Source organism: Astyanax mexicanus, chromosome 11 (genome assembly GCF_023375975.1).
Source record: "Astyanax mexicanus isolate ESR-SI-001 chromosome 11, AstMex3_surface, whole genome shotgun sequence".
Classification (NCBI taxonomy): Eukaryota; Metazoa; Chordata; class Actinopteri; order Characiformes; family Acestrorhamphidae; genus Astyanax; species Astyanax mexicanus.
Window position 1 is genome coordinate 45,002,761 of NC_064418.1, and position 13,940 is coordinate 45,016,700.

The 13,940-nt window shown below is 36.1% G+C and overlaps 1 protein-coding gene across 1 annotated transcript in view; it reads left to right on the plus strand.

Annotated features, from left to right (window-relative positions):
• The window catches only part of LOC103033543 (receptor tyrosine-protein kinase erbB-4), a 555,493-nt gene that overhangs the window by 385,205 nt on the left and 156,348 nt on the right, over positions 1–13,940 (plus strand). Inside the window, exon 4 of the mRNA XM_022680070.2 lies at positions 11,716–11,847. Within this exon, the coding sequence (XP_022535791.1) occupies positions 11,716–11,847 (132 nt within the window). The remainder of the gene's footprint in view (positions 1–11,715; positions 11,848–13,940) is intronic.

Here is a 13,940-nt window from a genome sequence, read left to right on the forward strand (position 1 = left end):
AGACAGAGACAAAGACAGAGATATATGGCATGAGCCTGAGTTTGATGGATGGTTAGAGGATCCCCTGTTTGTCTGGCTGAGACGGTACAGGGGGGGGATTTGGCACTCATTCCCCTGTGTATCGTTCCTCTCCCAGTGTGTCACCACACTCCGCCACAGCCGTACCGGCGCTGCCAGGCGGCTGATGGTGACTGGCACGTCACTGAGGTGGTGCTGGTGCTCTCCAGCCAAGATTATTAATGAGAGTACCCATCAGGAGCGGCTGTGAGCTCCACCACCTTCCAGAACTATCAGAACCCTCTGAGAATATGAGTCTGATAATATACATACATCTATTGATGCTTTTTAAAGTGTGTACCATGTGGTTTACAATGTCTTGTTTAAAAATGCATGGGCATGCCTAAGAAAGATAGTTAAAGTTTACATATTATGCAAAACTCACTTTTTTCCATGATTTTGTATTTCCACGTGGCTCTCGACTCCCCCTATAAACACTCCAAGCTCAGAAAATCCATCGATCCAATTTCTGACAATCATGTCAAAAAGTTTGGTGTCAAAAATCATATGCATCTATGAGCCGTTTGGATGCTCCCTTATTGTGACGTCACAATAAGATGTAATTTTAACATCACAAGTAATTCTGACTTCCAAATACTGTACTAACTAAATCAGGACTAAATACTGGGTAACACTTTACTTGGAGGGTCCATTTGATGGCCTCTTTGATGCTAAACTGACATTCAACTAACATTCAACTACATGTCTATTAAATGCAAATGAACTAAAAGGTGAAAGTAAATGATTCTCTATTGAATATAAACCTACATTCAACTCTAACCCAAACGCTTATCTTTATATTTTAGGATTGGGTTTAGGGTTAGATTTTAAGTTCAGGTTAAGGTTAGGGTAAGGGTTAGGTGTAGGGTTAGATTTTATGGTTGATTAAGGGTTAGGGTAAGGGTTCGGTGTAGGGTTAGATTTTATGGTTGATTAAGGGTTAAGGTTAGGGTTAGGTGTAGGGTTAGATTTTATGGTTGATTAAGGGTTAATGTTAGGGTTAGGTGTAGGGTTAGATTTTATGGTTGATTAAGGGTTAAGGTTAGGGTTAGGTGTAGGGTTAGATTTTATGGTTGATTAAGGGTTAAGGTTAGGGTTAGATTTTATGGTTGATTAAGGGTTAGGGTAAGGGTTCGGTGTAGGGTTAGATTTTAGGGTTGATTAAGGGTTAAGGTTAGGGTTCGGTGTAGGGTTAGATTTTATGGTTGATTAAGGGTTAGGGTAAGGGTTCGGTGTAGGGTTTGATTTTATGGTTGATTAAGGGTTAAGGTTAGGGTTAGGTGTAGGGTTAGATTTTATGGTTGATTAAGGGTTAAGGTTAGGGTTAGGTGTAGGGTTTGATTTTATGGTTGATTAAGGGTTAAGGCTAGGGTTCGGTGTAGGGTTAGATTTTCTGGTTGATTAAGGGTTAAGGTTAGGGTTAGGTGTAGGGTTAGGGTCTATTTTGAATCATTTACATTCAACATAGTGTTAAGTTAAATTTAATGGACATTCAATTAAGTGTTAGTTGAATGTCAGTTGAGCATCAACAAGGCCATAAAATGGACCATCCAAGTAAAGTGTTACCAAATACTGCCCTTACTGTGACATCACAATTGTGTAATTACAATAAAGGAAACCTGCATAGAACCACCCCTGGCACCACCCCTCACCCATTACCCCCACCAGAGCAACATCCACTAGATCAGTTGAAGATTCACCAGTCATTTTGATATATATTTTAGATCCAAACAGTACACAGCAAGATTAGCAGGCAGACTTTGTCTGAGGGAGGGATCTGTACCTGCTGACTGTAGCAAGTCAGCAGATGAGGGAGGCTCTGGAGGAAAGTAACCAAATCCATTCCAATATTTCTTTGATGAATATTGTATTGTAACATTTTAATTATTTTCTCATGCATGTGTTGCAAACTGGGTACATTATGCTCCTCTTTGCTCCTCAAAGATCACCCAGCATTGTGTAAATATTGCTTTTATACCAAGTCACGATTACAATGACTTGTTAATGCTACGTGCTTGAAATCATGGAATTAATCAATCAATTTATTTTTGTCTAATTTATTTATTTTATTTCATTACTACACTTGAATTACTCCAATGCTAACTTGCTTGCTTTGGAATGTGTTGCAGGATTGAATTTTAATAAATTATATATAATTGAAGTGTCTATCATTGTAAAAAAACATTTTTTTTTTTAAATATAATTGAAATTCATCACTTTCATCGTGTTACCAAAGCTGTAGCTTCCACATTTAACCCATATTCGAACCCACGCACACCTGCCATGGTGGGAAGCCAGCTCAGCACCTGGGCAGCAGTTGGGGGTTAGGTCTTTTTGTTCAAGCCATGAATACTGAGGGAATGACAAGCGCTTGTTCTTATGCTCTTTTGCCCTCAATTCCTGCTGGTTCAGGGGATCAAACTGGTCACCCTGTGGTCCCCAGTCTGCTTCTCTAACCTCTCTGGGCTCTGGCTGGCCTATTTTTCGTGATTATAGTAGAGTAATAAAGTGTAGTTTTCGGGGTATATGTATGTGGTTGTGGGGAAATAGCTGCTAGTGTGTGTGTGTGTGTGTGTGTGTGTGTGTGTGTGTGTGGGCGCTGTGGACAGGTGAGCATTAGGCATTCAGGGAGCATGCCGGGGAGTCACGGCTAATTTATGCTGCTCTGCTGAATGAGCTTCACTGGCGGGCTGTAATGTGCAGTGTGTGGTAGTGTGGGGTATTAGTATTATATTAGTGCTGGCTAATGCTCCACTGGGGCTGCACGCTTCTGGGTCGGTTTAGCTCAAAGAAGAAGAGAAACCATATAGTACAGAAATATTCATAATCCAGAAACTTCTGTTTATGAGGCTTTCCATGTTAGGAAAATCCAGGGATGAAGTTATATTCTAGTAGATATTAGATGTCTGGAGACACTGTCCAGTTTTCCTATATTTTCCTAGTGTTCTTCATAACCACTCAGAGATATACACCTGTAGACATATAAGTAGAAGGTAGGTGTTTCTAATAAAATGGCCAGTGAATTAAACATACGTTATTTTTTTTAAAAAGGAATGCTGATGTTTCTAGGTGATTCTAATATAGTGATCAGTCAATTAAATAAAATATAAGGGTTTCCAATAATGGTAGAATGGTAGAATATTGGTGTTTCTAATTAAGTGGCCAGTTAGTGATGGTAGAATATTGGCGTTTCTAATAAAGTGGCCAGTTAGTGATAGTAGAATGTTGATGTTTCTAAAAAAGTGGCCAGTCAGTAGTAGTCTAAGGTAAGTGTTTCTAATAAAGTGGCCGATGAGTGGAAGTAAAAGGCAGGTGTTTCTAATAAAGTGGCCGGTGAGTGGAAGTAAAATGTAGGTGTTTCTAATAAAGTGGGCAGTCAGTAGAAGGTGGGTATTTCTAATAAAATGGCCAGTTAGTGATAGTAGAATGTTGCTGTTTCTAATAAAGTGTCCAGTCAGCAGATAGTTGGTGTTTCTAATAAAGTGTCCAGTTAGTGATAGTAGAAGGTATGTGTTTCTAATAAAGTGGCTAGTGAGTGATTGTAGAAGGTAGGTGTTTCCAATAAAATGACCAGTATAGTAAATAAAAGATAGGTGTTTCTAATAAAGTGGCCAGTCTGTAGTGGTAGAATGTGGGTATTTTAAATAAAATGGCCTGTTAAGTGAATAAAATGTTGGTGTTTCTAATATAGTGGCCAGTCATTAGTAGTAAAAAGTAGGTGTTTCCAATAAAATGAACAATACAGTAAATAAAAGGTAGGTGTTTCTAATAAAATGACCAATAAGTAGATATAGAAGGTAGGTGTTTGAACTAAAGTGGCATTGAGTGACAGTAGAAGGTTGGTGTTTCTAATAAAGTGGCCAGTCAATAGTAGTAGAAGGTATGTGTTTACAATATAGTGGCCTGTAGGTGGGATTAAAAGGCACTGTGTGTATTAATAATAAACAGTGTGTTTTAATCCAGTCGTCGGAGCGTTTCTGCTTTATTTCCTCTGTCAGTAGAGTTTGTCATTGAACACCTGTGTTGTCACTTCCTGTGGTGGATGGCGGGGGTGTTCTCATTCTATCAAAGGCGAATATAATTCAGTCATTTAGAACACAGCCTGCATCTGCCCTTGCTGTGATAGTCTGCATACATCTGTTCTGCTTTCCTTCATTTCTGATTATTTCTCTCCTCCGCTGTGTTTGAGGTAAGAGAGGAGAGCCGGTGAGCTCTAATTTAAAGTGTGTTACAGAGAGAGAGAGAGAGAGAGAGAGAGAAAGAGAGAGAAATAGTTAGAAAGCATCACCTGGGGGAGCTGTGATCACTGCAGTTCATGCTTATTGAGACACTAATTGAAAGCTTTCCCTGTTTATTCTCTTTTAAAACAATTTAAAACAATTGTACATTTAACTTTATCTTACTACGCCATCAGCAGCCAGAGTCCGAGAGAGCACAATTAGCCTGGCTCTCTCTGGATGGGTAGATATAGGGTTCTGTCCCCTAATCACTCCTAGTTTGATGTTGTTCATCACAGGCATCTGTTAGCTGATGTATTAGAGCTGGGCATCCGGTGCTTTCCTATAAGTGTGATTTGATGCAACCCAGTGATTCTGCATCAAAAGCAATTTGAAAAGAGGCGGAGTCTGACCTTACATGTATTGAAGGAGGCATGTGCTAGTATTTACTCTCCTAGTGTTGGAAACATTACTAGTGATTAAAGTAGAGTCCTATTAGGTGGGTGAGTAATTAACCTTCTAAATTGAAAAAAAATATATATATAGAAATTTACAGCTCTGGAAAAATAAGAGAGCATTTAAAAATCATGAGTTTCTTTGATTTGACCAAATTAAAAAAAAACTCTGGAATATAATCAAGAGGAAGATGGATGATCACAAGCCACCAAACCAAGCTGAACTGCTTGAATTTTTTTGTTGCACCAGGAGTAAAGGCATAAAGTTATCCAAAAGCAGTGTGTAAGACTGGTGGAGGAGAACATGCTTTCTGAACTCTTAAAATTTTATGTATATAAACTTTTTTTTTTTTTTTGCATTGTTTGAGGTCTGAAAGCTCTGCATCTTTTTTTGCTATTCAGCCATTTTTCATTTTCTGCAAAGCTATGATGTTATTTATAATTGTAATGGGAGGTTGTTGTGCCCTCCTGAAGTTCCACTTTATGATTTTTGCTCCTAGACAGTTCTAAGGTAATTAAAAATATGTCTCACACTATATCAGTAGTGCAGTAAAAATTAGTAAATTGTTCACAGCCTTAGAATTAAATGCAGGGGAACAGTTTAATTTAGTAAATAAAAGCTAATCAGTTTGTCAGTCCTAGAAATACCTTTTATCTAGAAATAAAAAGTGTGGTATATTTGCTCACTGGATGCGTGACCGCTCAGATATGGCCAGTGCTGGATAGTTCCTCTCTCTCCGCAGGAATGCAGCAATGCATTGTGGACTGTTTACTTGTTGTCAGAGAGTATCAGTGTTTACATTTCTCTGCCTTTGATGCACTTTGCTCTCGCACATTTGTGTAAGCTGTATTTGCTGCTGTACACACACACACACACACACACACACACTCCCACAAATGTATGTATGTTGGTAACACACAGTTTCAGGCTGTTGTTTTCGTTTGTGTGGTCTGTAAGCCCACCTGTTAGTCATAAAATGATGCTTTTTTTGTCTGTTTAAATACATTTAAACAGTCACAAACATAATATTTTATATATCTGTTATATTTAAGACATTTAACAACGGAGAGCTACACAAACCTTTGGTAGCCCTTTTTTCAACATCATGTCTATTATACATTTGAAACTTGTTAATAACACATTATAATGCATTTATAAACCATTATAAACATGGCGAATGAAAATGTCTCAATATATATATATATATATATATATATATATATATATATATATATATATATATATAAGATATTAAAGCTATGTTTATCATGTGTTATGAATTGTGATCATAACACTGATTATCAGCTATGTTTTTTTTAAGATATTATATGTCATTATCAAGAACCTCAACAAAGCTGCCTTAACAAAGCATGTTATGCTTATAACTTTTAATCACTATTGTATTATATTTATATTAATTATTATAAAAGCTTATATTAATGTATTATAGTTTGTTGTTGTCCACTCCAAGTAAAGTGACAGATGTACATCATCAAAAAATATTAACAATAGTAACAGATATAGATATATATTAGTTTTAACATAAATGTGTAATATGTTAAAAGCACAGCTTATGATGCATTATGATCACAATTTATCATACTTAATAAACATGGTTGTAATGTGTTGCACATTGTTATATATACACTGCCTGGCAAAAAAAAAAAATCATAGACTCTAATATTTCATTGGACCACCTTTATCTTTGATCGCTGCACAAATTCGCTGTGGCATTGTTTCAATAAGCTTCTGCAACGTTATCCTGGCATTGTCATCTTGGAATATGGACGTGTTCATCAGGGAACAAAAAAATCCATTGATGGAATAACCTGGTCTATATTCAGTATATTCAGGTAGTCAGCTGACCTCATTCTTTTAGCACATACTGTTGCTGAACCTAAACCTGCAGACCAACTGCAGCATCAACCAAACCCACATAATTTACTTACTTACATCCAGGCGGAGACTTTTTTTATAGCCATGTTTATAATAATGCTTTATAAATGCATTATCATGTGTTATGAGTATGTTTATAGCCTATAGTTTAACAGGCATAACGTTTATAGAAAGTGTGACCACTTTTTTTTTTATTTTTGTTTGAGTTGAACCTTGTTGAAGTCTCACTAGAGCAGACCTTGGTCTTGAGTTATGTTGGAACTGTTGCTTATTATTCAGATGGTCTTTAGAGAATATGAATAGTGAATAAAACAAACCAGTAAATACAAATAATATAGCCTGGAGTCATGAAAGATAACTCAGAAATTCCTGTTTACTCTTCTGATTTGTTTCTCTAACCCATACTTACCAGGCAAAACACACCAGGCTGGTGGTCAGAACTGGCGACGAGTGCAGTGGCGGGTGCAGTGTCGGGCGCAGTGGCGGGTGCGGTGGCAGGAACGTCGAAATGAATTTATCTATTGAGCGACAGGTTTTCTGGCTGTTCCCACCGAGAGCAGGGGGGCACACACACAATAACTCCGCTTCCAATCATCTGTGGAGCACAATTTAATCAAGCCTTTTGTTGGACTATTATCAGCTTGTGATAGACCGCGGTCATGAATATGTCTCATCTGTTTCACCACGAGGCAGCTAATCTCCTTCTGGAGCGGCAGAAAATTGCAACTCAGTAAATAATGCAAATCTGCCATAAGCTCCTCGCACCCCCCCGTGCGCTCTTTTCACGGAAGTGTGGATTAACCCCCGGGACACTTTTCTGAGAAACGTTAAGACCATAATGCTCAGGGTTGTCCACTGTGCCCGACCTGAGACATCTCACTGTTCCTGCCAGATTGGGGGGGGGGGGGGGGGGGATGGGGGTTGGTTGGATGGGTAACTATGGTGGAACTATTGGGGGGGGGGGGAAGCTGTGAAGAACTAAATATTATATTTGAATATATTTTAAAAACTACGAAAAAGCTTCTGGTGCTAAATTAAATATGAAAAATATCTGAATGCATTTGGGTTGGAGATTAAAAAAAAAAAAAAAAATCCAATAGATATTCCAGAAAAAGAACGATAAGAATGATATTATTAATAATGGCTGTTCTGATTATAACTGGAAACAGAACGAAGACATAATAAAAGAAGAAGTAAGTTCACTAATAATAATGTTTTAGCTATAAAACCAAAATATTTCAGTACCACTTTAAAATAAGACTACCCTTATAAATGGTTAATAAATGGTTTATAAACTAGATTATTAAGTATTATTGATTAGGTTTCAAATGCTTTAAAACCATTGATAAGCAGTTACAACACATCAGTTAAAAAATGCAACAGTGATCCGTTGTTTGCTTAGTCAAATAATTTAACTGAGTCCTTTAATTTATAGTAAAGAGTTAAACATAATTGAAAAAAAAATAATATGATAAGTTTAATGCTGATTGGTGGAAAACATAAAGTAAGATCAGATCAGTATCTAGAAAGATCTGAGGTTTGACAGTAGAAATGAGTGTGGAATCCATACTTTGCCATTTTTTAAGTCACATGTTGTTATTATACATTTATTATCTGCTTATTAATGAGTTTTAAAGTATTTGCAGCCTAATTAATAACCATTAGTAATATCCTTTATAAACCATTTATAAACCTTTTGTAAAGGTAGTCTTATTTTAAAGTGGTGCCAATATTTGTAATGAAAATTGACCAACAATTTGTTTCCAGAATTAAAAAAGAGAAGGACCTTGGATTGTCAAATTAATAAAAGTAATGCATGGGACTTTTGTTCACAATTTTAGAAAGTAAGTATATTTAGTTTTATAAAATGATTGTGAGATTTATGTGAATGTTTTTACACTATACTGTATTGAAATATGAAGTTTGTCTTTGTATGTGATGAATATTAATTATCAATAAAGTTTCTCTTAAAAAAAGGAAGCTATAAAGGAAAAGCTGTGGGGGGGGGGGGGGGGGGGGGCACGCTGATTCATATTAAGGCCGAGGATAGCACGTCTCATCTCCCGACAGATGAGAAATATGAAATTACCAATTTGTTAGTGTTGTCTTCCCGGACGCCCGGTGTTTCAAATCCAGGCCGGATTTGGCATTGGCAGGGAACATTATTATTTCTTCCTCTCCGTTTGCATCTGCTGTCGCCGGCCATCCCTTAGAGGGCTTAGCGAGAGAAGAAAAAATAAATAAATAAATAAATACAAGAAATAATAAAATAAATCAGAAAAAAAAACAACAAAACAAAAACAGATTAAGGTTATTAATAACAGCAGCAATATGAGTGGGATTTGTCTGGTCTCTCTCTGACAGAGCATCAATCATACGGAGCTGAGGAAGCGGGAGAAAGGTCAGACCAGGCTTTGGGTGGGCGGTGTCGCCTCCTGTAGCTCTGACGATGCGTTGTAGAGACGTAGAGACGCAGAGATTCTCTTCTGCAAGAACACTAAATATAAGAGTGACACCAAACGGTTAAAGTGAGTAGTTGGGCCCAAATTCAGCGATCTAAAGTGCACCGTTCAATTGTGGATCACGCAACTTGATTTAGGGTGTTTTGGTGTGTGTTTGGTTTTATAAGGGCAAAAAAATAAATAAATAAATAAATAAATAAATAAATAAATAAATAAATAAATAAATATATATATATATATATATATATATATATATATATATATATATATATATATATATATATATATATATATATATTCAATTAAAAAAAAAAAAAAAATTGGGTGTAACATGAAATAAACCAATCAGTGTGCCAGGTGCCATTCCCTTTAAGAGAGTGTAGGGTTGCATTAAACAGAGAAAATAAAATAAAATGCTTCTCTGCTGAGCTTTTGTTTACATTCCTCCCCTGTCTCTCTGTCGTGCTCCGTGTGACTTCAGTTTCCACCCGTTCTCGTTTTTCCACCCGTTCTTGGGCTCCCTATCTCCATATAAGGGCGTTTTTCCCGGCCGTGTCCCAATTTACTAGACGGGACAGCTGTAGTGTATTGGAGCTCGACCCTGACGACACGGGTTCGATCTTGCGTGAGGAGCGTTGTGTTTATATATATATTTTTTCCTTTCTTCTTGGGTTTACCTGCTTTGAGATCAACTGTTCTGCAATTGGGTTTAACAACCCTCTGGGCTGGAGAGCTGCTAGTCTGTAGCACTCCATCCCATTACACTTCACTACACTTCATTTTCCAAAAGATTTTTTTTTTTTTTTTGTGGCCCGCCAAGTAATGGCTTGGAAAATATCTGGCCCACGACCAAACTTAATTGCCAACCCCTGATCTAGAGCAATTAAATTATAATTTAGTGTACGTTATTATACTTAATTATAATATCTTAGAGTAGTGTTTTTTTAAGCATTTTTTTTTATTCAATACCTTAATTTACTGAGTTATAATTTTAGGGGGTGCTTTAATTCAAGAAGTTTGGGGCCAAACTAGGTCAATTATTGCGTAAATATACAGTACGTGAAGAAATAGTGCAGTCACGTTTTCAAATTAATCTGGTTGGTTCATCGTTGCTGAAAACCAATCAGCAACTTTTTTGGACGAGGACAAAAAGCTCACAAAGATGTTATACTATTTTTTTGTACATTTAGAGCATTTCTATAGGTCCATTCATACTAGCATTTGGGCTCAGTGTAAAATATAATCACACGATTTACATTACACCAAAACTAAAGCAAAACAACTGCAGAAATCAACATAATAGTTTGTGATTTCTCAATCTGTGCATAAATAAAAACAGATCCTGATAGTGGAAACAAGAAAGCAGCATTTAAAGTGACAGTATGTATGTTTTTGATGATAGTATGTATGTTTTTGATGATAGTATGTATGTTTTTGATGATAGTATGTATGTTTTTGATGACAGTATGTATGTTTTTGATGACAGTATGTGCGTTTTTGATGACAGTATGTATGTTTTTGATGACAGTATGTATGTTTTTGATGACAGTATGTGCGTTTTTGATGACAGTATGTATGTTTTTGATGACAGTATGTGCGTTTTTGATGATAGTATGTATGTTTTTGATGATAGTATGTATGTTTTTGATGACAGTATGTATGTTTTTGATGATAGTATGTATGTTTTTGATGACAGTATGTATGTTTTTGATGATAGTATGTATGTTTTTGATGATAGTATGTATGTTTTTGATGATAGTATGTGCGTTTTTGATGATAGTATGTATGTTTTTGATGATAGTATGTATGTTTTTGATGACAGTATGTATGTTTTTGATGATAGTATGTATGTTTTTGATGACAGTATGTGCGTTTTTGATGATAGTATGTATGTTTTTGATGATAGTATGTATGTTTTTGATGATAGTATGTATGTTTTTGATGACAGTATGTATGTTTTTGATGATAGTATGTATGTTTTTGATGACAGTATGTGCGTTTTTGATGATAGTATGTATGTTTTTGATGACAGTATGTATGTTTTTGATGACAGTATGTATGTTTTTGATGATAGTATGTATGTTTTGATGATAGTATGTATGTTTTTGATGATAGTATGTGCGTTTTTGATGATAGTATGTATGTTTTTGATGACAGTATGTATGTTTTTGATGACAGTATGTATGTTTTTGATGATAGTATGTATGTTTTTGATGACAGTATGTATGTTTTTGATGATAGTATGTATGTTTTTGATGACAGTATGTATGTTTTTGATGATAGTATGTATGTTTTTGATGATAGTATGTATGTTTTTGATGATAGTATGTATGTTTTTGATGACAGTATGTATGTTTTTGATGATAGTATGTATGTTTTGATGACAGTATGTATGCTTTTGTTGTAATTGCTCCGAGCACAGCCATAAAATACCCTACAAAAGACAGAACTACACAGTGTTCTGTGTTTCTTATCTGTAGAGTTTACTTTGTTTGTCAGTAGCAGAAGCTGAAATGCAGCATTTGGAGGTCAGCTATCCTCAGATGTTCCTCGTCTGCCAGCAGCACCTTCACAGTTGTCTGTTCACGCTGGGTAATGCTGTCTGTTTTTCTCTCTAATCTCCGCAGAGATCCTGCACGGAGGAGTGTATGTGGACCAGAATAAGTTCTTGTGCCATGCTGATACCATCCACTGGCAGGACATAGTGAAGAACGCCCGGTCCGATCACCTGGTGGTGCCGTCCAACAGCAGCAGCTCCTGTGAGTACTGGGCACATACTGGATCTTCTTTTTTTTGTTTGTTAAGATAACGGAAAAAAAACAGCCTGGAAAAGTTCTTAAATCAGATGAGTTTCTTTGATGTTACCAAATTGAAAACCTCTGGAATATAATCAAAAAGAAGATGGATGATCACAAGCCATCAAACCACCAAACTGAACTGCTTGAATTTTTGCACCAGGAGTGAAGCAGCATAAAGTTATCCAAAAGCAGTGTGTAAGACTGGTGGAGGAGAACATGATGCCAAGATGCATGAAAACTGTGATTAAAAACCAGAGTTATTCCACCAAATATTGATTTCTGAACTCTTAAAACTTGAATATGAATATGAATCTGTTTCCTTTGCATTATTTGAGGTCTGAAATTTGAGCTCTTCATCTTTTTTTTTTTGTTATTTCAGCTATTTCTCATTTTCTGCAAATAAATGCTGGAAATAAATGATAATATTTTCATTTAGAATTTGAGAGAAATGTTGTATATGTATATGTAGACTTACATGAACCATCAGTGAGCAGTTTCTAGAGTTCCTGACACTGTGGGCCCTATATTACATCCTGCACAAGGCTCATTGTGATGCTCATTGCTATCTTACACCCCACCAACAGTCTGTTTTCACCCCTTCCACCTACAGCCTTTAAAAAGCGACAAAGCTGTGAATATATCTACGTCGATGGGTGTGGTGATTTGGAAATGAGATGTGTTCTGGCTATCTTGTATTGCTATCTTGGCAATGTAAATCTCCAAACCAGCACTGAACATCAGTAAAGTTAGAGTTTCGTTTGGAAATCAAGGGACCAGAGTCAGTCCAAGCTGCATTTCCCTTTGCTGACAACAAATGTAATGAGTAGGATTAGGATTTCATTTTCCAGCAGGACTTGGCACACTGCCCACACTGCCAATTGCGCCAATTGTTACTGAAATAATAAAGGCATGCCAAGTCTTAGCCATAAACTACAATATTTCTTAGATTTATTAGCCTTCTAGCGCCAGTTAAATACAATATAATCTATGTTTTAGTATATGTATCCATAGTTAAGATATAATAGAGGGTTTTTCAATACTCTGGACATTCAGTTCTGTACTTTATGAAGTCGCATCCCTAGCTTAAAAACTCTGCTAGCACTTTAGGTTTTGAATTTTTACAGAATCAGAAAGCGAAAAACAGCTGTGCAAATATCAGGGTAAATATAGCCTCAAAATGCTGACTGTGCACACTGACTACTTAACGACGTGTTAGCCATGTGTAAATAGGAGCTAATTAGCTTTAAAACGACAGTCTGGAGGAGCACAGAGAGCAGTACAGTAGTAATGGCTACTTCTGTTCAGCCTTTGGTGTGGAGTTTAATGAGCAAAACCAGCTCAGTGCTTTGCTTTGACACCGATACTGTGGTAAACAGGGGTGTGTTTACCAGAATAGCCTGGAATCACCACAAAGATATAAGACTAGGATGTATTAACATTAAAAGAAAAATTAAAGCTGAAGATTAATGATAATTGGCTAAAAAAAAAAAAAACATGAAAATGCAAAAATATTTGGAATTCATTGTACAGTTGTATAGTATGAGTATGTATTTTTATTTTATTTTCTGCATTGCAAATTTAAACTGAATTCATCCAGATTATAAAGAAAAAAGTTAAACTTAAAGTGTAATACAAACCAAAAAAAACTCTGAGACTGGTAACTCTTTGTAACTCTTGATCTTCCTTTTCTAGCACAATCCTGATGAGAGCCAGTTTCATCATAATATTTGTTTTTTTTTTCTTTACTTATAGTTGAGTAGTTCTTGCTTCTCATAATCTGGATTAGTATATTACTCAAATAGAGCTATTCACTGTATCTTACCAACTCTACCTCTTCACAATTTTACAAATGATGCACATTAAAAGGGAGAAAAAAAATTGAGTAACAAACTCTTGATAAGTTTAGCACAGCTGTTAACTGAAAGCCTGAATTCCAGGTTATTCTACTCTATGAAGCTGACTAAGAAAATCCAGAAAGGGTCTAATGAAGCCTAGTTTGCATAATCTAAAATACAATATAAATAAATTGGGATGCATTTAGGTAGTATACCTCT